Consider the following 25,245-nt stretch of genomic DNA (forward strand, 5'->3'; position numbering starts at 1 on the left):
ATATATGCTTGGGTTTATATTGGGGCTCTCAATTCTGTTTCACTGGTCTATGGGTCTGTTCTTGTGCCAGTACCAAATTGTCTTGATTACTGTGGCTTTGTAGTAGAGCTTGAAGTTGGCAGTGTAATCCCCCCTGCTTTATTCTTCCTTCTCAGGATTGCTTTGGCTATTCGGGGTCTTTTGTGTTTCCATACGAATTTTAGAATGATTTGCTCTAGTTTGTTGAAGAATGCCACTGGTATTTTGATAGGGATTACATTGAATCTGTAGATGGCTTTAGGCAGGATGGCCATTTTAACAATATTAATTCTTCTTAACCAAGAGCATGGGATGAGTTTCCATTTGTTAGTGTCCTCTTTAATTTAAGAGTATCTTGTAGTTTTCAGGTTATAGATCTTTCACTTCCTAGGTTAGGTTTATTCCTAGGTATTTTATTCTTTTTGATGCTATTGTGAATGGAACTGTTTTCCAGCTTTCTCTTTCTGCTAATTCATTGTTAGTGTAAAGGAATGCAACAGATATCTGTGTGTTAGTTTTTAATCCTTCAGTGTTGCTGAATTTAATTATTAGTTCTAGTAGTTCTGGGGTGGATTTTTTATGTACAATATCATGTCATCTGAAAACAGTGACAATTTAACTTCTTCCTTGCCAATCTTTGTGTTGTCTGATTGCCGTGGCTAGGACCTCCAGTACTATGTTGAATAAAAGTGGGGAGAGTGGGCATCCCTGTCTTGTTCCTGGTCTTAGAGGAAAAGCTTTCAGCTTTTTGCTGTTAAGCATGATGTTGGCTGTGGTTTTGTCATATATGGCCTTTATAATATGTTGAGGTACTTGCCCTCTATACCCATTTTGTTGAGAGTTTTTATCATGAATGGATGTTAAATTTTGTCGAGTGTGTTTTCAGCATCTGTGGAGATGATCGTGTAATATTTGTCCTTCTTTTTGTTGATGTGGTGTATGATGTTGATGGATTTTTGAATATTGTACCATCCTTGCACCCCTGTAATAAATCCTACTTGGTCATGATGATCTTTTTGATGTATTTTTTAATTCAGTTTGCTAATATCTTGTTGAGTATTTTTGCATCTATGTTCATCAGGGATATTAGTCTGTAATTTTCTTTATTTGTGGTGTCTTTGCCTAGATTTGGTATTATAGAGTGATGTTAGCCTCATAGAAGGAGTTTGGAAGTAGTCCCTCCTCTTCTACTTTTTGGAAAACTTTAAGGATAGGTATTAGGTGTTCACTAAATGTTTGGTAAAATTCAACGGTGAAGCCGTCTGGTCCAGGCATTTTGTTTTTTTTCTTTTTGTTTTTATTTATTTTGGTATCATTAATATACAATTACATGAGTGACATTGTGGTTACTAGATTCCCCCCATTATCAAGTCCCCAGCACATACCCCATCACATACCCCATCACAGTCACTGTCCATCAACAAAGTAAGATGCTAGAGTCACTACTTGTCTTCTCTATGTTATACTGCCTTCCCCATGCCCGCCCCCTACATTATGTGTGCTAATTGTAATCAGGCATTTTGTTTTTATGTACTTTTTTTTTTTATTACCTATTCAATTTCATTGCTGGTAATTGGTGTGTTCAGATTTTCTGTTTCTTCCTGGGACACCCTTGGAAGGTTGTAGCTTTCTAGAAAGTTGTCCATTTCTTGTAGGTTATGCAGTTTTTTAGCACATAATTTTTCATAGTATTTTCTACTTATTCTCTTATTTTTGTGGTGTCCATAGTGATTTTTCCTTTCACATTTCTGACTGTTTGTTTAGACTCCCTTTGTTTCTGCATAAAGTCTGGCTTCTCAAAGAACCAGCTCCTGCTTTGATTTTCTCTATTGTTTTATTATTCTTGATTTTCTGCTCTAATCTTTATTATGTCCCTCCTTCTACTGACTTTTGGCCTCATTTGTTCTTCTTTTTCTAGTTTCATTAATTGTAAGTTTAGACTGTTCATAGGGGATTGTTCTTTCCTGAGGTAAGCCTGTATTGCAATATACCTCCCTCTTAGCACGACCTTCTCTGCGTCCCACAGATTTTTGCAGTGAATTATTGTTTCCCTTTGTCTCCATATATTGCTTGATCTCTGTTTTTATTTGGTCATCGGTTCATTTATTTAGGAGCATGTTGTTAAGCCTCCATGTGTTTGTGGGCTTTTTTGTTTTCTTTGCTTAATTTATTTCTAGTTTCATACCTTTGTGGTCTGAGAAACTGGTAGGTACAATTTCAGTCTTTTTGAATTTACTCAGGCTCTTTCTGTGGTCTAATATACGATCTAGTCTTGAAAATGTTCCATGTGCACTTGAGAAGAATGTGTATCCTGCTGCTTTTGGGTGGAGTGTTCTGTAGATGTCTATTAGGTCCATCTGTTCTAATGTGTTGTTCAGTGCCACTGTTTTTTATTTTCTGTCTGGTTGATATGTCGTTTGGAGTGAATGTTTAGGAGTGCAGTCTCCTAAAATGAGTGCATTGCATTGCATTTCCCACTTTAATTCTGTTAGTATTTGTTTCACATATGTAGGTGCTCCTATGTTGGGTGCATAGATATTTATAATGGTTACAGCCTCCCTTTATCATTATGTAATGTCCTTGTCTCGTTACTTTCTTTGTTTTGAAGTCTAATTTGTCTGATACATGATACAAGTACTGCAACTCCTGCCTTTTTTTCCCCTATTATCATGAAATATCTTTTTCCATCCCTTCATTTTTAGTCTGTGTATGTCTTTGGGTTTAAAGTGAGTCTCTTGTAGGCAGTTTATAGATGGGTCTTCTTCTTTAGTCCATTGTGTAACTATGTCTTGTGATGGATGCATTCAGTCATTTTACATTGAGGGTGATTATCAGTAAATAAGTACTTACTGCCATTGCAGGCTTTAGATTTGTGGGTACCAAAGGTTCAAGGAAAGCTTCTTTCCTATCTAACTTAGCTCACATAGTATGCTATTTCAAACACAATCTAAAGGGTTTTTTTTCCCCCTTTCCTTTTCTTTCTCCTCCATTCTTTATATATTAGGTATCATATTCTGTACTCTGTGTGTATCCCTTGACTGACTTGGGGGTTAGTTGATTTAATTTTCCATTTGCTTAGTAATTAATTGGCCTACTTCCTTTCTTGTGGTTTTATTTTCTGTGGTGACACCTATTTAGCCTTAAGAACACTTTCGTCTATAGCAATCCCTCCCAAATTCACTATAGAGACAGTTTGTGGGAGGTAAATTCTCTCAGCTTTTGCTTATCTGAAAATTGTTTAATCTTTCCTTCAAATTTAAACAATCTTTCTGGATAGAGTATTCTTGGTTCGCAGCCCTTCTGCTTCATTGCATTAACTATATCATGCCACTCCCTTCTGGCCTGTAAGGTTTCTGTTGAGAAATCTGATGATAGCCTGATGGGTTTTCCTTTGTAAGTCATCTTTTTTCTCTCTCTGGCTGCTTTTAAAAGTCTGTCCTTATCCTTGATCTTTGCCATTTTAGTTATTATATGTCTTGGTATTGTCTTCCTTGGGTCCCTTGTGTTGGGAGATCTGTGCACCTCCATGGCCTATCTCCTTTCCCAGATTGGGGAAGTTTTCAGCAATTACCTCTTCAAAGACACTTTCTATCTCTTTTTTTTCTGTCTTCTTCTTCTAGTACCCCTATAATGTGAATATTGTTCTGTTGGATTGGTTGCACAGTTGTCTCAATATTCATTCCTAGAGATCCTTTTTTCTCTGTGCCTCAGCTCCTTTGTATTCCTTGTAATTTCTGTTCCTTTTACCATCTCCTCCACTGTATCTAATTTGCTTTTAAATCCCTCCATTGTATGTTTCATTTCTTATATTGTATTTCATAATGATTGGATCTCCATCCAGAATTCTTCCCTGAGTTCTTGAGTATTTTTCTGTACCTCCATGAGCATGTTTCTGATTTTTATTTTGAAATCTCTTTCAGGAGATTGGTGAGTTCGGTTTCACTTGACCCTCTTCCTGGTGTTTGTCAATTTGGGGTTCAACCAGGTTCCTTTGACGTTTCATATTTGTAGGTGGTGCCCTTTAGTGCCCAGAAGCTGTACTCAGGCCCTGGAGTGATGGCAGGGTTTGCAGGTGATCCATGCTGGTGCCTACTGGTAGGAAAGAGCTCTTTTCCTGCTTCCCAGCTGTAGTGCATGCCTCCACTGCTAGGGCTAGTGGGCCAAGTGCACAGGCAGGAGCCTCTACCTCTATGCTACGCCCTTGTAGCTGCCATATGTGGGGCACTCCTCTGGCTGGCCTGGGGCAATTGCGGTAACAGGTTTGCGAGCTTGTACCTACTGGGAGGGAGCAGCAGGTTGCGTATTGTGGTACGGGGTCTCGGAGCTGCATCATCACCAGGGGTATGGAGCACCTGAGCTCCTGAAAGTTCCCAACCTGCTGGGCTGAGTGTGCTGGGCCAATTTAGTCCACCTATCCTGAGCAGCAAGCTCTGTGCAGTCTTTGCCCCTTTAACAGCCCTCTCGCTATTGGGAAGTCTCTCAAAAGTGCCTGCCTTCCTTTTCTCCCACAGTGGCCGGTTGTGGATACCTGATTTCACAAGCGGCTGGTATCTCAGTCTCTGAGTATTCCGCCTGTCTTAGCTTTCCAACCCCACTAACCTCCAGCACCATGTAGTGTAGATTCGTGCTCCCAGGGCTGGGTATTCAGCAGTCCTAGACCTCCACCCCTTCGTACTCCATTTCTCTTCCTCCTGCCAGTGAGCTGGGGCGGGGGAAGGATCCCACCGGATTATGGCTTTGGTATTTACCCTTTTCCGTGAGGTCCGCTCTTTCCCCAGATGTAGGCAGTCTGTTGCCACGTTCTTCCCTGTTGCTCTTTCAGGATTAGTTTGATTTGCTGTATTTTCATAATAGATGTGGTTTTGGGAAGAGGTTTCTGTCTCACCTCTCATTCCGCCATCTTTAAGCCAATCTCCCTACCCATTAAACTTTTAACATTGGTCATAGGGAGGCAAAAATATTAATCGTGTCTCCTTTTTCTGAATGTTAAGGCAGTCGTGTGTTGCTTTTGTATTAAAAATGGTAATGTTATTTAAATATTACATGTAAAGTGTCACTTTCTTCTTTAGACATAGTGCAGGTTGGCAGATTTCATATTAGAATAGTTTTACGACCATACGTTCTCTTTCTCAGATGGCTCAGGAATGTGTCATTTCCCATCGTTATGCTGGGGTTAACCCATCACTAACCAGCCTCTGATCAGTTAGTCTACCTAAATCTTTTGAAAGGACTACATTATACATTCACACATAAAAGCAAATTATATTACTTAAAATGTCTACTGTTTATATACCATACATACACAAAAAAAGGCCAGTTTTTAGTCTAAAATAAAGATAACATTTATTATCACAAGTTGCATAAAAACACAAACAGCTTTTACAAAAATTATTTTTGATAGAAAAATATGTTTGAATACATGTGATATTTGTAGGAACACCACACTATTTCTGTACCTCCAGCTAAAGCTTCAAAGAAACTATATTTCTCATAATCAAAATACTCAAATATTTACCACAACCCATCTTTGGAAAGAAGTGTTTTCTGAACAAACCAAACCATTTACTAAGTCACACCCGTGTGTGTGTGTAACACAATCATACATTATAGTTATAGACTGGCACTTGGAGGGGAGCTTATATTCAGTTTGCCAAACCATTTACTAAGTCACACCCATGCCTGGTGTTTACGTGTGTGTGTGTGTGTAAGTAACACAATTATACATTATAGTTATAGAGTGGCACCTGGAGGGGAGCTTATATTCAGTTTGCCCCTCCTTTTACAGAGGAGGAAATGAAGGCTGGAGAGATGGAGGACCTCCAAGGCCGCTAAGCCCTCCAGCCTCTTCAGTAAGTCAGAAGGAAGTAATTACAAGGGATTAGAAAGAAAAGTTAATGATTCCACTCACATTTATTCCCCTGGGCAGACTTCTGGTTTATTCAGATTAAGGAAGAAATATTCACCACCACTGTAATGGTTATGAAAACTCATCATCAAAGGGCACTTAGGTCAAACACTGGCTCCATTTCCCGCAGCTTCCCAAATAACTCCAGTGAGTGGTGTGAAACTGTGATCTTGGGGTCCACGGGGTAGGTAGGTGAGCCTTTTCCCAATCTTGGGTAAACTGAGCTGTTTTCATTGTAATTGTGGCTTGTCACTGAGCTGATTTTACATGTAATGTCATTTGAGAGAACTGATGGTTTTTCTTTTCTTTGATAGACTCCATGACAATTCATAAGGTGAAAGGATTACTGTCCCGTCTTCTCAAAGTTCCTGTGTCAGAACTTCTGTTGTCCTATGAAAGTCCCAAAGTAAGTTGCCCAGCAAAACACAAAGTCAAGCTCAGTTCCCCACAGCATGGCATGCTCTTTCTGTAAGTCTGATTCTCAATGGAAACCATCCATTCGGTGGGGGATGTATATAACACTGCTTGTCCAGATCGTCATCCCCCCACAACCCTTTGTTTTAATTTTAGATGCCGGGCAGAGAAATTGAACTAGAAAATGACCAACAGTCCTTACAGTTTTATTCTGTGGAAAATGGAGACTGTCTATTAGTGCGATGGTTAACAGCCAACTAATAAAATTCAGAGAGTCCACTATTTATCGTGACTGGATATAAGTGGTTTACTGGAAATAAGTGATTTACTGGAACAATTCTACTGTCCAAAAAAATGAGGTTTTACAACTTGTTCTAAGTATAGAAAAGGTATTTTTCATTGGTAAGAGACTGCTTCTAGGCTTGTATATAATAGCAATAATAAAGTCTTTGTACCTACTAATGGTATTGATTTTTTTGTATTTTATAGTTTATGAGTAAGTTTCACTTTGTGAAGACTTCAATTCAGTATTAAATAGAACCTAGCTCGTCTAATAAAACCTGAACACAGTTAATGCCTGTCATTAAGACCAGTTTTAATGAAATTCTACTCATACTACTAGTTTAAAAGGTTATCAAAGTGATTTGGGTAGTCATTTTGGGAAATGTCCTTTAAACTTAGGGAGGCACATCTTCTACTATGTATAACGTATAAGCTATGAGCTCTCTCCTCAGTTGCACTATTTTTAAGAGTACTTACAAAAATTAATAACATGCTTTTCCCTACAGTTGTATCTTAATTTGATGTATATTCTTCTCTATAAGATTACCAGCTCTGATCAAAATTCATTAGGTACTTAGGTAAACATTAGGCAATGATTGGAAGAAAACAAAATTCCTTCAAAGTATCAACTATTTTACAAATATCCTTCCCTATGTCAGTAAGACCCTAAAAGAAATTTGACTTTATATCCACAAAATTTTAGCATTTAAAAGAAAACAGGAGTACTAAACTGTGACCTTCAGGATTCATGTTGCACGGCAAAAGAAAACTTTAAAACCAAGGTACAGAACTGAGAATTATATTGCTTTCCTTACAGATTTAAATGCCCACTTCACTCAGAGATCCTCAGAATTCTGACATTATTTCCAGAAACCCCAAACTTTGGTATAAATGACCACATAATCACACAGCATTTCTGTGGTTCTTTTTGGCCCTTACTTAACTTAATTATGCTATACGGAGTTATTCTGCAATCCAGGCTGAAATTCAAACTCTCAGTTACTAAAGATTTCTGAATTACACTGATTTTTAACCAAAAATGACAGATGAGTTACTAATTAGAAATGATGCATCATGATTTTAGAAGTGTTTTTTGTTTTATAAACAATTTGGTATTTTTCAAATCATCTTCCAATATAGTTTTTCTTATGCTACAGTATCAGCTGATTTTTAAAAAGGAAATTTTGTACAAACACTGAGAAATACCACATTGGTTACAGGTGAAAGTGCCAGCCTAGAACTATCCTGAAAGACCATATAATCTATTAGTAAATTTTGGGCTTCCCTCAGACTGACTCTCAGATCATCAGTCGCCTACCCTGATCATAACACACGAATAAAATCATCCTCATCTTGCTTCACACTGACAAGGATCGCCGCATGATTCCTTCAGTCTCCACAGCTGTGTGAGCTCCTGTGGTGAGTACTGAGGGGAAGACAGCATTCCTGGTTCACAAGTCTTCTCACACAGCCACAGGCTGTCCTGTGGAGAAACAAGCAAAAACTGACCTGGAGCTGTGAAACTGTTTCAAGAAAGTAAGCAAGCAAGCACATTGGCAGCTTAAATAGTCCAACGAAGCTGAAATTATTTCAAAGACAGCTCCATGTGTGAGCCTACTTGTAATCTGTGGGGCTTAGGGGAAACACCACACCAGTGACCCTGCAGCCAGGGAATGAAGGAACAGTGCAGTGTGCACAGTAAGAATTAGCAAAGGGAGTTTCTCTGAAGCGAAAGCTTGGAAACTAAAGTGAAGCTTTCATTTCCTATTAAAGAAAAAAGGTGGCTACCTAGCAATGTAAGGAACAGCAGTTATTTTGATGGAATGCTTACAAAATTCATGGGCATGTATCAAGGGCTTTATAAATAGTATCTAATTGAATTTTCACAATCCTGTGTGGCAGGAATTATTTCCCTTTTACAAATGAGAAACCAAAACTTTATTTGTTCAAGGTCACAGTGAAGTTCATGTAAGGTTTAAATTAAAACCTTAAGGGATTAAAATGGGGACTGTCAGACTCCTGGGCCTAACTGAGCCCAACTTCTTATCTACCAGTCCACTTCCCACCTACAAGAGCTAGCTTCTTTTTCCAGCAATGTAGCAGAACACAGATCCAGACATCTATTTAATTAGAGAATATAAAGAAGCTAGATACAACCAAAAACATCTTTTTAAAGCATGGATGAAGTGGTGAAGGAGAAGCAGCTGGACAGTAGGTGGTGGAGTCAGTGTGTGTTCTGAGCTCTGCTGGGTTTCAAAAGGCCAGGCCCAGGGGACAGGGGATGGACCAGCGACTCCCAGAGAGCCAGGACCCAGGAAGTGAAAGCCACGGGGTTATTAAGAAAACAAAACTGTGTACAGAGGTGGCTTGTCTTTCTCAGCCTTGACCCTCAGCTCTGGGAACCACAGCCTGCACTTAGGTAGGTATGTGGCTGTAATCACATTCTTGGAGCCCCAAAAGTCCCAAGTCAGAAAAAATGTAAATCTTCTTTGTAGAATGCATTTCAAATGCAGAACTCATTTTACCAAGGAAGCATGAGGTCACAATAAAAAACGAGTTTCTAAACACATCAGGAAACAAGCACCGTAAGGGAAAGTCTGCAGAAACAGCAGACTACAGAATCGAGCAATTACCAGATACAGACAGTAAAATAATTATTTCAATGTCAGATAAACCAAAGATGGGACCAAAAGTATGACAAAAGAATAGGACTCTCAAAGCTGCCGAGTAGTCTGGGGTTACTCCTGTTCACTCCTGAGTGCAAGTGCCCTGCTTGGGCTCAGGCCCTCTACAGGTCCCACTCTGGCAAACACCGCATGGTCTTTCTGTCCCCTGCACCATCTACGGCTAAAGCAGAAGCTGCAAGGACCTAGAATACAACAGAAATGTTGAGGCAAAGGCCAGCTTTTGCACCTGCTTTCTTCCCAAGGCCTCTGTTGCCCATCTGTGTTGTCTCTGCAGATTCATTTCTTGTATTTTTTTCTAGCTCAGAATTTCAAAAGACACTTGACAATATTTTATCAAGTGTTTTATTTATATCAATCGGAAGGGTTCCAGGGTCCCTGGACCCACTTAAAGTCAGCTGATTCTCTAAGCTTTAAAGCTGAAAAGAATTTCTGATCAAATGTATAAAAATCTAATTCTTCATGGGTAGGAGAACCTTCATTCAAAACATTTCCTTTTGGTTTAAACTCTGAAAAATAATTGTATGAGAACCAGGGTGAATTAATGCGAATTAAATCAAGAGCACAGCTAAGATGCTAGAAGATCTTCTGCCCAAGGTTTGATATAGAAACCTCACTTCCTCAACTCTTTAGAACCCCAAGGCCAGCCTCCCAGACTTGCTTACCTGGTACCTTTTAGGTCCTATGGCTGCCATCCAAATGCCCATGCTTACATCTTCACCCTATGCATGCCCCATAAAGTTTAAATGCAGGTTAAATTATATCATTGTAAAGACAATGCCACACCCATTACCATAATAAACAATCTATTCTTTATTTTGTAATTATTTTAATATAAAATGCCAAGCATGTGTTAATACTGATACACAGAGCCAAATAAAAACTGGCGGCCATTAACATGAAACACACAGCACAGTGAAATGAGAAGACCACACAGACTGCAGTGCACAGCAGTCCACCCTTCTCAGGGAACTTAAACCTCCAGCACTAATAGTAAAAAAGACACAGTGGATCTACCAACTAGGCAGAGTTTTACTGACATTACCAGCAGAATCAGCAAAGAAAACATTTGCTTCATAGTCTTTCTTATGAATATAAATCCTTCCATTCTTCCAGGGATCATACTTGTAAATAAAGCTGTAAACATAATAAATAGGCTCAAAAACAGATTTAAGAATAGAATTCAGAGCCAGGATTGAAGGACGTGTCTCTAACCTCTGAAGAGTGATGAACTTGTCCTCAAAGTGAGCTGGCTCTGCTTTCAGAGATGGAATACTGGGCTAGATGAAACCTGGTCTGATGAGTACATTCTTGGGTTGGAAATCCTTAATTACCTGGTAAGTCTTTAACCTGCCTGCGTTGCTGGCCAGCCAGTAGGCGACATCCCTGGAGATCACATACCCGGACCCACATGCAAAGGCAGGGTAAGCAGGACTGGGGTACTCCAGCTCCTGCCACTTTCCAGTTCGGTCAACTGCCCAGTTCAACCTGAAACTGAGACTCAACAATGAGTAGGTCTGTATTGGTCTGATCCACATCCTACCACTATTAACCTTGACTCCTTTATTATCCTACAGTGGAATAAGCTTAGAAGCAAAGGAAGAATGAAAGGTTTTTTTTAGTCTAAGGAAAGGAATTATTTATCTAGTGGGTATTTTATATAAAAGACTGTTATGAGAACGTCTCTTGAAATTGCATTTGTGGAGTTTCTGAATGGGAAACACCAAATGATCCTGGGTGTATGTGCTTAAAAAAAAAACCACCAATCCATACAGTATTCCTGAAAAAACACTGAAACTTGTTTCAGAAATGTGTCACAAATACATTCTAGCATGATGTACAGCAGCTTCTAATTTAAGTACCACTTATTGCTATGGCATAAGGATAAAAGCCACATTGTTTTCCCTCCTTCATTACATTAGTTTGAGGCTTTTCATTAAAAAAAATTTTCCCCTCTATTTGTAGATGAGTAAAATATACTAACCCAGAGCCTAATAGGGAAACTTCCTATCTCAGCCACACTTGTGAAAAATGACATATATTTCATTCTACATTAATTACACATGATCAGGTACATGGCTGCCAAGGGGCTAACAATGTTTAACTTACTTTCCCCACCAAAAATTAGGCCCATCCAGATTCTTGTGTGAAATCCTATTAAATACTGCTTCTAAATCTAAGTAACAGTCGTCATCTGTCTTTAGCAATAAATCAAAGCTGGTTGTTTCCACAGTCCTGTTGGCAAAAAAGGGAAATGAAAATCAGTGGGCCCATACAAGCAAAAAAAGCAAGACCATTGTGGTGATATTGCTAACATTCTAATTAGAAACCTCCCCTGGACTCCCTGTATGCTTTTTCAGTGTCTTATTTCTCCAGTATTGAGAACACTGGCTTGGTATTTACTAGGTAGCAAACTCAGACAGTACCGAGTCTATTTTAAAAGGTGAAAGACAAAGAATAAAAAAACTTATGACCAAACAGATGCTTCACAGGCACTAACTCACATCAGGCTGTCAAATCTATGAAACATCTGAACCTTGACCCTGTGTTCTTAATAGAGGCCCAGGATGAGGAGATGGGTGTCATCCGTAGATTGTCACATAGAACACACAGTTCCAAGATGCTATGTCTATGTTCTATGCTACGATTTATATTACACTTAGATCTTTTGTGGTTTAAAAAAACTCAAGTTATAACACTGAAATGTATTTTCCCTTGGAAAATGATTTCCAGCAATTAAACTATTACGTATGACCTTCTGGAAGGTACAGTAGGGTAATTTCATTTATGTAGACATAAAAAGTATGTAACAACCACTAAAGACAAAATCAACTCATTTACATTGCTAATCCCTGTATATCCTTGTTAAAAAACCAGAGTTCTGCTAGGGAACCAGTCAACCAGTCAGAAGACAAAAAATATGAATGAAAGAAGCCGAGAGAGTTTCTTTAGGTCAAAGAATGGTAAATTTAGCAACAATGGGTCCACACCAAATAACGTGAGGCTATGCTTCTGAAGTTTATTTCTAATTAGCAGTGTAAGGCGTACATAATAATGATTTGCTTATTAGGAAAAGACTTTTGTGATAAAGGATATTGAGGTCACTAATGAATCAACTGAAGAAAGAAGAATGCGTAATGAAGCTCTCATTTAAAGTGTGGAGACAGGTGCAGTACTTTATAGGCAAGTGGATCCCAGAGCATAGCTCTGTTAGGTCACTGCAGTAACCCAGGTGGACATGGTGGCCCAAAATAGATGGCGGCAGCAGAGATTGAGGGGAGTGGCTACGATCTCAGAGATATAGCAGGAGTAGAGGACATAAGACTTAACTGAAGTTAATATCTAAATGAAACTCAACTTCCTCAACTGGGAATCAGCTCCTTATAGAAAGTCCTAGAACTCTGTGTCCCATTGTCCCATTTCCTGGACCTCCATTCCTATTCCTCATATCTTTACATCCTTGCCTCAGCCCCACCTACAATAGGAACCCCCATTAATAGCCTTGAGCCCAAGGAAGGTTCTTTTATTAGCTGTCCAAAATTAATCCTGGTGTTCTAGACACACCCAATTTCCAACTTTTATTTTTATCTGCCCTCAACCCACAGAATAACTCCAAAAATATGCTAATTTGCCCCAGTCTATGAAACATTACCTTCCAAAAACTAATTAGACCATCTACCCTTCAGCAACAGAGAATCACATCCATAAAGTACTACCCACTCTGCCCAGGGCAACAAGTTTAATTCTATAACTAGGGTAGACAGTAGCATGGCGCTTAACGGCAAATCAAGGGATCCTAGAATAACTAATACTAACAAATAATTATATATATATAATGTAGGAATTACAGCTGAGATCCAAGAAATATTGGAGGGTCTGGGAGGTTATAAATAAGACCCTAAGGCTTATTGAATTTCATCTTACGTAAAAGTTTTTAAATTATGGCAAGTAGTTTTTTAAATGGATGGAATAGAGAATGGGAAGTATGATGTGGATGTTTAACTGAACAGAATTCAGATTAGTAACCTGGGTGCAAGTGACTATAATTGGAGGATTTAGGTACGTGGTATGAATAAAACTGAAAATGGGCCATTTTCAAACTCAGCTGATTTTCACCTAATGTTGGCTTGAGACAACCCTGGCAATGATGTAAAGGCATGATTTTGACTCAAAGTGAATCAGTTTTTGCCTTGATAGTGTTTGATATATTAAGATCATTCACATGATAGATCTGCTAATCTAAATAAGAAAGCGGCCACAATTTGGAAGACTGGCCATAAGAAAGAATCAGGATTCAATAGTATCTCAGGTTTTCAGTGGTCTTAGGTTTGTTCTTAAAAAAACTCAATGGGGTCTGATGTTCGTAAATTGTATCTACACCAAACCAACAATAAAACAAATGCTGGCTACTCAGGATTTTCACAACGTACCATCTATAGAAGTTCAATAACTTTGCAGGAACATTTCGGTAAGTGTCAATAACATCCACAAAAACAATATCATCATAGATGCTGCTTTCCTCCTTCAGTAAGGCATCTTCCTTGTGGAGATTATTTATGTGATCAATAAGTCTTTGAGGGCGAGAATAAAGGTTGTCTAAGAGAGCATCACCTTCTGTAACGGAAAGTTGAGAATTGGTGAATAATACTATTGCAAACTTAAGACCCACAACTTGTAACATTATGTACACTAAAACTCTTTCCCCCAAGTAACCTAATGAAAATTCAGTTGTTAGGAATTTTGAGGTAGAGAAATGGGAATGCTCATACATTGCTAGTGGGAGGGTAAATGGAGGCACTCACTCTAGCCAAAGTTGTGCATACTGTGTGATTTGTTCAGTCCACCCGCAGACATATCCCCAGAGACATTATTGCACATGTTCAAAAGGATATTCACTGCAGCACTGTAACAGTGAAAAAACAGTACCAACTAAATGGCCACTGATAGGAGAATGACTGAATTGTGGTATATTCACATAAAGGAATACAGCAGTTAAAAAAAATTGACCTGATCTACATGTTAAAATGAATGGCACTGGAAAATAACACTGAATGAGAAAAAGCATATTGCTAATTGATACACACAAAATGACATCACAGATATCAGTGACAGAAATCTCTCATCAAAACTGTTAAAGATAAGTACATATACAGCAGAAAGTAGAAAAATAAGAATGGGAAGGGTACACCTGAGTTTCAGGATAGAGGCATCCTCTCCAAGGGGAAAGGAGAGAACAGAGCCAGGGAGAGCTGGAAGGGGGCTCCAACTGTATCAGTAGTGCCTTATTTCTTTAAAAAAAAAAAAAAAGGAAGCAAACATGACCAAATGTAGACACCTGTTAATTCTGAGCTGTAAGTACATGGTTGTTTCTTACAGTACTCTATTTTTGGCACAATTACGATATTCATTTGTCACATTTGTGTAGGCAATGTCCTCAGATTCTAGGGATTTAAGGCACCAATTCTTTTACTAGGGCAGGATTTTCTCAATGTCTCAATAAAATTAGAGAAATTTTTGAAAAATAAAATGAGTGGCTGAGGGGTGAGGAAAGGACGCTATTTAGCACCTTTTGTAACTGCAAATGCAAAGACTGGGGGATGGGTGTCTGAAGACCTACATTCAGGTCCTGCCTCTGCCACTATCTGTGAGATACTGCACAAGCCACAAGTTTCTGGGCCTCAGTACTCTCACCTATAAAACGAGGAATTAGACCAAATAAGTGGTTCTCAAGCCTAAAGCGGGTCTGCAGTTGGGCCCAAGAATGTGGTGTGTTCCTGATGGAGGTCCCTTTTAACTCTTATATTTCTGTTGTAACATCCTTTCATTTTAAAGATAAGGATGAATATATACAATTTAACACTTGAAGGAAAGTGTTACAAAACTGCAATTAAAGGAAAATGGTAATAAGATGAGAGCAGAAATTAAAGACATTTTAGATTAACAAATTACACATTGTTTTATATTGCATAAATCTGAAAATGAAGTATAAAGTAACCTGTGTGTATTTTAAGTCTGATGATCTGACTGACATACTTTAGGAGAATCATAGCTTACAGCCTCTCAAAGTTTGGAGGCATCAAATCTATATAGAAAACATTAAAATATAGGTATCTGAGCTCTAATCTTAAAGATTTTAACTCTGTAGCTTGAGATAGGGCTCAGCCAGAGATGCTAATGCCCAACAAAATTTTAAGATTTTTGTGTACCACATGATTCTACTGAATCATTTAGATTTAGATCCTCATATTAAAAAAAATTAATTTATATTCAGATTTTCAGATGTATCCAGGACATGAGAAGATATCTATTCATTTTAATTTCTTTCACCAAAATTTTGATTTATTTCACTCTTTTTTGAAAGGAATTTTCCTAACCTAAACGTATTCTTTTAACCTCGGTGAAAGAAAAATTATGACCAACATTTGCTGAGGGCACAGTAGCTGTTCCACAGAAGCCAACAGAATTTAGTGCCGGAAGTCTCAAGGGCTGGTCAAACTTGTTTTTAAAGACTCTTGGTAGTACATACTTGAGTTATCTGGCAAAAGAAAGGGAGCTGCTTGCTATACATTAAAGTCAGATGATGTGTTATACCCGACCCAGCCCTCAAGCATGAGCTGCTTTAAGAAACTGGCCTGACCTCCTAGTTGGAGTTTTCCCCAGTGCTGAACTGTAAGACAGCCTCTTGGTGAGCTAAGTTTGATGCCTTCTGTGGCAGAGTGATCTCACAGTTCACGAAAAATCTCTGGATGGGATTAAGGATCCCTAACTCTTCAAACTCTATTTTTAATAGCAAGTCTGTGGGCAAAACCCCTGTACCTGTTCCAGTGTACCCTTAGGGATAATGTGAAAATACAAATACTTCTATGAGAAAACACTATAAACAAAGATGGTAGAAGTAAGAAAAAAGCCACAGCCCATCTGCATTCTGCAACTAGATGCAGTGGCCTCAGAGTGGTCCAACCCACCATCTTGACACTGCTATCAAGGGAGTTCCCTGAAGCCTTGCCCCTCAGAATTTGGCCTCTGCTTTCCCTAGTCACTGGGAGGCTGCAGGGAAGCTTGGTCCCAATTTTTCTACAAGAACCATGGTCTGCAGAGCACTGAGGGATCGGATAAAAGCTCCCTGGGCCCTTGGTTCCATAAGTGGTCCTGAGGATGAGACCAATAGCAACGGCATCACAGTTTTTCTCTCTCAGAGATTACTGACACAGAATTTCAGGAATTTACAGATTTTATGAGAACATCATTCAAGAAGACAGACTTAGCCACTTCTGATCCTTTCACAGGGTTTTAAAGAAATTTTTAAGCTAATGTGTTGACCCTAAGTTTTTAAGAAATCCTTTTAACAAACTCTTCTTTGAAATGAGATATATTAGGAGAAGCATTTAAGCAATTCTATGATAGAGACCCTACTTTTAAACATTCACATTACAAGGAGAGAGAGTATACATGAGCAGGAGGGAAGTTGAGTCCACTAAACCATCTCTGACAGAGGGACAGGAGAGGAGTTAGAAGGTACCATGCTTACCTGGGGTCAGGGAAAAAGGCTTTCTTTCTGACAGACAAGCAGCACTAGCCCACTATAGCTACATGGCACGGTCCAGCAGCTTTGTAGAGCCCTCCACCTGGCTTTAGGGACAGACCAAAGCCACAGCCACACACGGGCCAAGGTCATTAATTTTTAAGATCACCTTTATGGTGAAAGATTGGACACTTTCCATCTAAGAGCAGGAACAAGATTATGTCTGGTCTCTCCACTTCTACTCAATGTTGTTACTGGACATTCTAGCCAGGACAAACAGACAAATAAAAGACATCCAGACTGAAAAGGAAGAAGCAAAATTATCCTATTCAGATGATATGATCTTGTATACAGAAAATCCTAAGGCACTCACAAAACTATTAACTAAGAAATGAGTCCAGCAAGGTTGCAGCATAAGACTGACATACAAAAACCAACTGTACTTCTTCTATACATTAGCAATGGACAATATGGAAATGAAATTTAAAAAACAATTCCAACTACAATAGCATCAAAAAGAATAAATATTTCAGAATAAATTACAGAAAAGAAGTACAAGACTTGTACTTTGAAAACACAAAACATAATTGAAAGAAATTTAATATACCTAAATACATGAAAAGACATTCCATGTTCATGGATTGAAGACTTAATTTTCAGATGGCAATACCCCCCAAATGATCTATACATTCAATGCAACCCCTTTCAAAATCTCAGCCGGCTCTTTTGCAGAAATTGACAAGCTGGTCCTAAAATTCATATGAAAATGAAAGGGACGCAGAATAGCCAAAACAGTCTTGAAAACAACCAAGTTGTTGGAGGACTCACACTTCCTCACTTTAAATCTTACTACAAAGCTACATAATCCAAACTGTGTAGTACTGGGATAAGGGCAGACATATACAGATCAATAAAATTGAGAAATTAGAAATAAATCCTTAACATTTAAGGTCAGAAAGTTCATTGATTAGTGCTTGTTGGGGCCTGGGGATGGCGGAGAATGAAGAGTGACTGCTGATGGATAGTGTTTCTTTTTGGAGTAACGGCAATGGTCTGGAATGAGCAGGGATGGTTAAAGAACTCTGAATATACTAAACAACACTGAATCAAATGCTTTAAGAGAGTAAATTGTATGGCATGTGAATTATATATTTTAAGTAACAAAAAAAATCACCTTTAATGTCAAAGCATAGAGTAAGATTAGGTACATGAAGTTCAGTACACTTTTCAACTTTCAACCAGCTAACTTACCCTGAATAATATAAATAAAACCACCTGCAACTCCCTCCACACCTTCCATGAATTCATGAGGCAATGTGCCCTCTCCAACCTGGAAACAGGAAAAGAAGTGCTCAATGTTTTATTATGAAAAATACCTTTCTTACATTTTAAAATAGATTTGGCAAAATTCATAATCCAATTCCATAGCAGATAACTCAGTCTTAGATGCTGGTGCACTAGACTCACACTATCATGATGACTTCACTATTATTCTCATTTTTACCTAATTCCAACATTAATGGTCAAGTATACAGTGGTCTATACAGTGTTGAGAATTCCAACTTACACAGAATAACATATTCTTGGACATGCTACCATAATTGTACAAATATCAATTTTATTTTAAATCCCAACCCGACTTAAAAATATATATATTACTACCTTTGATTTCTTAGAGGTTGAAAATTCCCATGAGTCCAAATACATCCAGGCACATTTTAAAGTTACCATACAGAGAAAAGCCCCTTTAGTTCAGACAGAGCCCTACTGAATACTGATGTTGTAGTTGGCTAGAGACCATGGTGCCAACAGCAAGCAGCAGTCCTTTCTATCTCTCAGGATTGGACGACCTTTTCTTGTTAGAGATTTACCTCTCTCCACCTTACAAGTCACCCAATGCCCTTACTCGGAGTGAGGTGTTTCACCTGTGTGTGCAGCACCTCTCTCAGGGCTGTACTCGGCTGCTGTGGGCTGCACCAGGCTGCACAGTAATGCTTCAGCATGTGAACAGCATTTCTGCTATACACTCACCTATCAAGAGGGCTACTGCTTTGCTATTCCTCTTTTGAACAGATCTTTTCAGCGGAGCTGTACTGTATACAGAGCAACATTTTAAGGCTAATGAAAAAACAGTCCCAAGGTAATTGTTCTCACTTGTCATTTAATTTAAAATATGGTTTGTAACTGGTGGAGGAAATTACTAAAGGTGAATGCTGTTGATTCCAACTCTGTAGTTCCATAGAAGATAGCATGCTTTTTTTAACTGTATACTCTATACTATTTTAGCTTGTTTAGAACCTGACAGTACTTTTTGTTTAACTTCCATCTAAAAGGTCACAGCTTGGTTTTAATATTTTCTTACATCACTTGCTGACAAAGGAGCAAGACTTAGGAAACTTTCAGCTCTATGCGTTATGATGAAAACCTTTTATTTATTTGCACGTGGGGTTTCCTAGAATACGCTACTAAGTTGCCTGACTTTTTTTTTTAAGGTTAGCTGAGTGTTTTAGCTGTCTTTAGCCTTCTAAAACTATGTTTACCCCCAAAGTGGATCATTTAAAGTCTTTACATTTGAACCTAGTCCTGAACTTAGAAGTGAACTGATTTCCTTTTGTGTAACCAACTCCATACTATAGAATTTTGGCACATTTTGGGTATTTTTAAGTTTATGAATAGAAAAAAATGCAAGATATTAAAGACATTTGCCTTGAAAAGATAAAAAAACTATGATTAAATTCCATAAAACATTCTATCTTAAATAAAGGACATCTCATAATAAAGGATGAAATCCTAATCATGCCCTACAAGGCTAAGTTTGTAATTACATATAAATTTGTGGATCTATTTGTTTAGTATTTTTCTTCCCTACTGATGTATAAGATCCACGATGGGCCAGCAATTGGCTTTGCTTACCATATGCCCAGTTTACAATAGGTGCACAGTAAATCTTTTCATCTGAATGGGTAATAACATACCACATAATATTAATTTCAATTTCAGGAATTAATTCATGTGAATAGTTAATTATTTTATGAAAATATACTAAACTTGTGAATTTAAATGCCAAGTGCTCTCCTAAATTATATCAGAGCATCAAGGAGGATGGGAGATTATATCTGTGACACCACCAGAAATACCACTTCTTTATTTAAGGTTTAAATCATTTTAAGTTCTCCTGAACCTTCTTTATCACCGTACATTTAACTTTGAGAAAATTATGTGTCAAACTGTTATAAATCTGAAGCAAATATGAATAGATGAAAAATACAAGATGCACAAATCTGAGCAATCTAAATGAAAGCAAATAATCAACCTTATTTTCCAATACTTTTATATGAAGCACTTTAACACCTTACTATCAAGATGAGATAGTGAATATTCTGAGTACTACTGAGCAAATGTTCTTAAAGAATATTAACTTAAAACATAGAGAAATAAAATACCCTGTGTTTTAAGAGGCACCAATCTTTAGGCAAAACTGTATATTCACTAACGTTGGTGTTAAACTTGCAGAACACTGGAATTTGCCTTCGTTACTGTGGTGAGGAAACAACACTCTCTTATGTTCTAAAACATATGAGATTCATTTTTCCATATTGCCGGGGCTGGTAAAAGTAAATTTAAAAACACTTTTACATATTAAAAAAATGGTAAAGAATGGCTAAACAACCTTAAAACAAAAAAAAAGGTGACTTACTGTAATGACTCTGAGAACTCCTCCTCCATCATTTACTGTCACTTTGTGGAGGTTTCTTGACACAAGGCCTTGGAGGTCTTGGCTCTCCCACACGATTGTACCTTCAAAGCTCTTTTGTGAAAAGATGAACATTGAGTGGATTTCTTCATTTGTTAACATTTAGGCTTTAAGTTTTTAAAGAAAAAATTAAATTTTTTCTAAGACCTATAAGTTAAAACTTTTATCGCACAATTCTCACACACCACTGTTAACATTTTGGTGTATATCCTTGAGTCATTTTTTTATGCATATCTAGAAAAAGTTAACGAGAGAATTTTTCATGCTGCTGTCATTTCCCACGTGTCAAAAGCATTTCCTTATGTTATTGCAGTTGTCACACCATTCTTTTTCATGTATGTATAAAATGCCACTGAGTGGATGCATCCTAATTCACTCAAGCATTTCCTACTGTCAAACATTTGGATGGTAACTAAATATTTACTAAAGCATGTTTCAGTGTAAGTGTTTATTTTTCCTCAATAACTGTTATTTAAAAATAAATTCACAGAGGTGGAATTACTGGGACAACAAAGAGATACTCTGAATGGACTTTGACACACAGTGCCAAATTGTTCTCCAAAAGCAAATAATACTAACTTATAGGCCATTAGCAATTTATAAAATGCCAGTTTCATTGTACTCTTTCCAGTATGGAATATTAATAAAAGAAGTTTAAGTTAATGTAGATTTTTAAAATTGTGATTAATTTCTAGTCATGTTTATGATTTATATAGTCTTTTCTGAGAACTGCCTTGTCATGCTTCTTTGCCATTTAGTTACTGAGTTTTATGTTTTTCTTATTAATCTATGTGAACCTTTAATAAATAATCCTGTGTACTTTATACACTAAAAATAATCTTTTTTTTCCAGAATGGTTTGCCATGTAATGACTTCTTTTTTAATTCAAAAGCTGTAAGTTTTTACCTTGTCAAATCTGGCAAGCTTTGATATACATATAAATTCTAATGTCTTCCAGTTTCTCTTTGATTTCCATTTTTAAAATCTGTGCTCTGCTGGCTCCTTGGTACTGCTCCGGTCAACTCCACTGTCATCATCATAGAGAAGCTTTCTCCAGAGATGCAATAGGAGGCAGCCAATTCCCAATTTCTCTTATCCCATCAACTTGTTTTATTTTCTTAACAGCCCTTATCACTGATATTTCTTGTTTATTTTTCTACTGTCATAATTATTCCCATTAGAATGCAAGCACCACTAGAGCAGGGATCTTATCTGTATTACCAACCACCACAACCCAGCACCTAGAATGGTCTGACACCTAACAGGCACTCAAAAATATTTACATAATAGCCACGGCAATCAGACAAAACAAAAAAATACAAGGAATCCAGATTGGCAAAGAAGAAGTTAAACTGTCACTATTTGCAGATGACATGATACTGTACATAAAAAACCCTAAAGACTCCACCCCAGAACTACTAGAACTGATATCGGAATACAGCAAAGTTGCAGGATACAAAATCAACACACAGAAATCTGTGGCTTTCCTATACACCAACAATGAACCAACAGAAAGAGAAATCAGGAAAACAACTCCATTCACAATTGCATCAAAAAAAGTAAAATACCTAGGAATAAACCTTACCAAAGAAGTGAAAGACTTATACTCCGAAAACTACAAGTCACTCTTAAAAGAAATTAAAGGGGACACTAACAGATGGAAACGCATCCCATGCTCATGGCTAGGAAGAATTAGTATCGTCAAAATGGCCATCCTGCCCAAAGCAATATACAGATTTGATGCAATCCCTATGAAACTACCAGCAACATTCTTCAATGAACTGGAACAAATAATTCAAAAATTCATATGGAAACACCAAAGACCCCGAATAGCCAAAGTAATCCTGAGAAAGAAGAATAAAGTAGGGGGGATCTCACTCCCCAACTTCAAGCTCTATTATAAAGCCATAGTAAGCAAGACAATTTGGTACTGGCACAAGAACAGAGCCACAGACCAATGGAACAGACTAGACAATCCAGACATTAACCCAGACATATATGGTAAATTAATATTTGATAAAGGAGTCATGGACATACAATGGCGAAATGACAGTCTCTTCAACAGATGTTGCTGGCAAAACTGGACAGCTACATGTAGGAGAATGAAACTGGACTATTGTCTAACCCCATATACAAAAGTAAACTCAAAATGGATCAAAGACCTGAATGTAAGTCACGAAACCATTAAACTCTTGGAAGAAAACATAGGCGAAAACCTCTTAGACATAAACATGAGTGACCTCTTCTTGAACATATCTCCCCGGGCAAGGAAAACAACAGCAAAAATGAACAAGTGGGACTATATTAAACTGAAAAGCTTCTGTACAGCAAAAGACACCATCAACAGAACAAAAAGGAACCCTACAGTATGGGAGAATATATTTGAAAATGACACATCCGATAAAGGCTTGACGTCCAGAATATATAAAGAGCTCACACGCCTCAACAAACAAAAAACAAATAACCCAATTAAAAAATGGGCAAAGGAACTGAACAGACGGTTCTCCAAAAAAGAAATACAGATGGCCAACAAACAAATGAAAAGATGCTCCACATCGCTAATTATCAGAGAAATGCAAATTAAAACTACAATGAGGTATCACCTCACACCAGTAAGGATGGCTGCCACCTAAAAGACAAACAACAACAAATGTTGGCGAGGCTGTGGAGAAAGGGGAACCCTCCTACACTGCTGGTGGGAATGTAAATTAGTTCAACCATTGTGGAAAGCAGTATGGAGGTACATCAAAATGCTCAAAACAGACATACCATTTGACCCAGGAATTGCACTCCTAGGAATTTACCCTAAGAATGCAGCAATCAAGTATGAGAAAGACCAATGCACCCCTATGTTTATCGCAGCACTATTTACAATAGCCAAGAATTGGAAGCAACCTAAATGTCCATCTATAGATGAATGGATAAAGAAGATGTGGTACATATACACAATGGAATACTACTCAGCCATAAGAAAAGGGCAAATCCTACCATTTGCAGCAACATGGATGGAGCTGGAGGGTATTATGCTCAGTGAAACAAGCCAAGCGGAGAAAGAGAAATACCAAATGATTTCACTCATCTGTGGAGTATAAGAACAAAGGAAAAACTGAAGGAACAAAATAGCAGCAGAATCACAGAACTTAAGAATGGACTAACAGGTACCAAAGGGAAAGGGACTGGGGAGGATGGGTGGGTAGGGAGGGATAAGGGGGGGGGAAAAAAGGGGGGTATTAAGATTAGCATTCATGGGGGTTGGGAGAAAGGGGAGGGCTGTACAACACAGAGAAGGCAAGTAGTGATTCTACAACATTTAGCTATGCTGAACGACAGTGACTGTAAAGGGGTTTATAGGGGGGACCTGGTATAGGGGAGAGCCTAGTAAACATAATATTCGTCATATAAGTGTTGATTAGTGATACCAAAAAAAAAAAAAAAAAAGGCAGTTCCTGTGTGGTAACCTCCAAAGAGTTCTACACAAGGGTATAAAGGGCATATAAAAGTGTAGGCAAAGGATCTGTTTGTGTTTATACAGAGGATCAAAGCCTAATTGGGCTACCCCAAAAATGAACTAAGATACGATATGAAAAAGAACTTCCAACATCAGCACTCTCTGGAACACTCATGCCAGAAGATGATCATCAAAAAACCCCAACAAAGATCCACGCACTGCTACAGCTGTAGATGCACTCATCCCACCGGTTCCTGGACTTGCCATGGGAATGAAGAAGGAGATATCTAAGCTGGCCTATGCATACAGTAAAAAACAAATTTGACTGGATCTATACTGTTGGAACTCAAACAAGAATTAGGAGAAGTGCAAATTGTAGCGCTCCAAAATCTTACAACTACAGACTATTTACTGTTAAAAGAACATATGGGATGTGAACAGTCCCCAGGAATGGGTTGTTTTAATTTGTCTGATTTCTCTCAGACTGTTCAAGTTCAGTTGGACAATATCCACCATATCATAGATAAGTTTTCACAAATGCCTAAGGTGCCTAACTGGTTTTCTTGGTTTCACTGGAGATGGCTGGTAATTACAGGTATGCTTTGGTTAGGTAACTATACTCCTATTATGTTAATGTGTGTGCACAATTTAAGTAGTAGTTTAAAACCTATCCATGCTGAAGTTACTCTACAAGAAGATATGTCAAAGAAATAATCAATCTTCCCATGTTTTCTGCCGCCTGCTACTTCTATAGCTTTTCTTCTTCCTTCCTAATTACAACCCTTAAATAGAATTCGTGCCTCATATCAAATTTACCGAGTATCATAATTCTTCCAAGTGGTAAAGACACCTCAAGACAAATGCTGGGCATAGAAGCCACAGGGCATAAATATGCAAAGAAGTCAAAAGCTAACCTTTTCAAACAATAAGGCTTCTCTCTCACCTACCAACTTAACATTTCCCTGTATGGCCCCGGAAGATGACTGGTTAGCCAGAGACGGGTAAGATTCCTTAAGGGAGGAACAACCGAAGACAGGCACAGTTGCAGGGGGGCCATTAGGTGAGAAAATGGGGATCAACAGAGGTGAGGCTTAGAACCTCCCCCCCATTCTGAGAGAAATCTTCTGCATACGTGGATGTTTTATTGCCCTTGTCTAGCTTGGATTAACACATAGTCTACAGGCACACACCTGATCATCTACATTTGCTCTCTTACAA

The 25,245-nt window shown here is 38.1% G+C and overlaps 2 protein-coding genes across 9 annotated transcripts in view; one reads left to right on the plus strand and one right to left on the minus strand.

Moving 5' to 3' along the window:
- The window catches only part of TBCE (tubulin folding cofactor E), a 139,092-nt gene extending 128,973 nt beyond the window's left edge, over nucleotides 1-10,119 (plus strand). For 2 of the 5 annotated variants that reach the window (XM_036919292.2, XM_036919293.2), the window contains 2 exons: nucleotides 6,238-6,329; nucleotides 6,494-6,621. In XM_036919292.2, the coding sequence (XP_036775187.2) occupies nucleotides 6,238-6,329; nucleotides 6,494-6,598 (197 nt within the window). In that variant the 3' untranslated portion in view covers nucleotides 6,599-6,621. Of the gene's footprint in view, nucleotides 1-6,237; nucleotides 6,392-6,493; nucleotides 6,622-7,839 lie in introns of those variants that run through there. The other 3 variants (XM_057505739.1, XM_057505737.1, XR_008998853.1) reach the window with 3 other exon arrangements.
- Nucleotides 5,336-25,245, minus strand: part of B3GALNT2 (beta-1,3-N-acetylgalactosaminyltransferase 2) — a 72,878-nt gene continuing 52,968 nt past the window's right edge. For 3 of the 4 annotated variants that reach the window (XM_036919297.2, XM_057505740.1, XM_036919298.2), the window contains 7 exons: nucleotides 20,523-20,633; nucleotides 18,077-18,155; nucleotides 13,734-13,917; nucleotides 11,413-11,538; nucleotides 10,638-10,797; nucleotides 9,969-10,025; nucleotides 5,336-8,102 (listed from right to left, as the gene is read on the minus strand). In XM_036919297.2, the coding sequence (XP_036775192.2) occupies nucleotides 7,968-8,102; nucleotides 9,969-10,025; nucleotides 10,638-10,797; nucleotides 11,413-11,538; nucleotides 13,734-13,917; nucleotides 18,077-18,155; nucleotides 20,523-20,633 (852 nt within the window). In that variant the 3' untranslated portion in view covers nucleotides 5,336-7,967. The remainder of the gene's footprint in view (nucleotides 8,103-9,968; nucleotides 10,026-10,637; nucleotides 10,798-11,412; nucleotides 11,539-13,733; nucleotides 13,918-18,076; nucleotides 18,156-20,522; nucleotides 20,634-25,245) is intronic. The other variant, XM_036919299.2, reaches the window with a different exon arrangement.

Source organism: Manis pentadactyla, chromosome 8 (genome assembly GCF_030020395.1).
Source record: "Manis pentadactyla isolate mManPen7 chromosome 8, mManPen7.hap1, whole genome shotgun sequence".
Taxonomy (NCBI): domain Eukaryota; kingdom Metazoa; phylum Chordata; class Mammalia; order Pholidota; family Manidae; genus Manis; species Manis pentadactyla.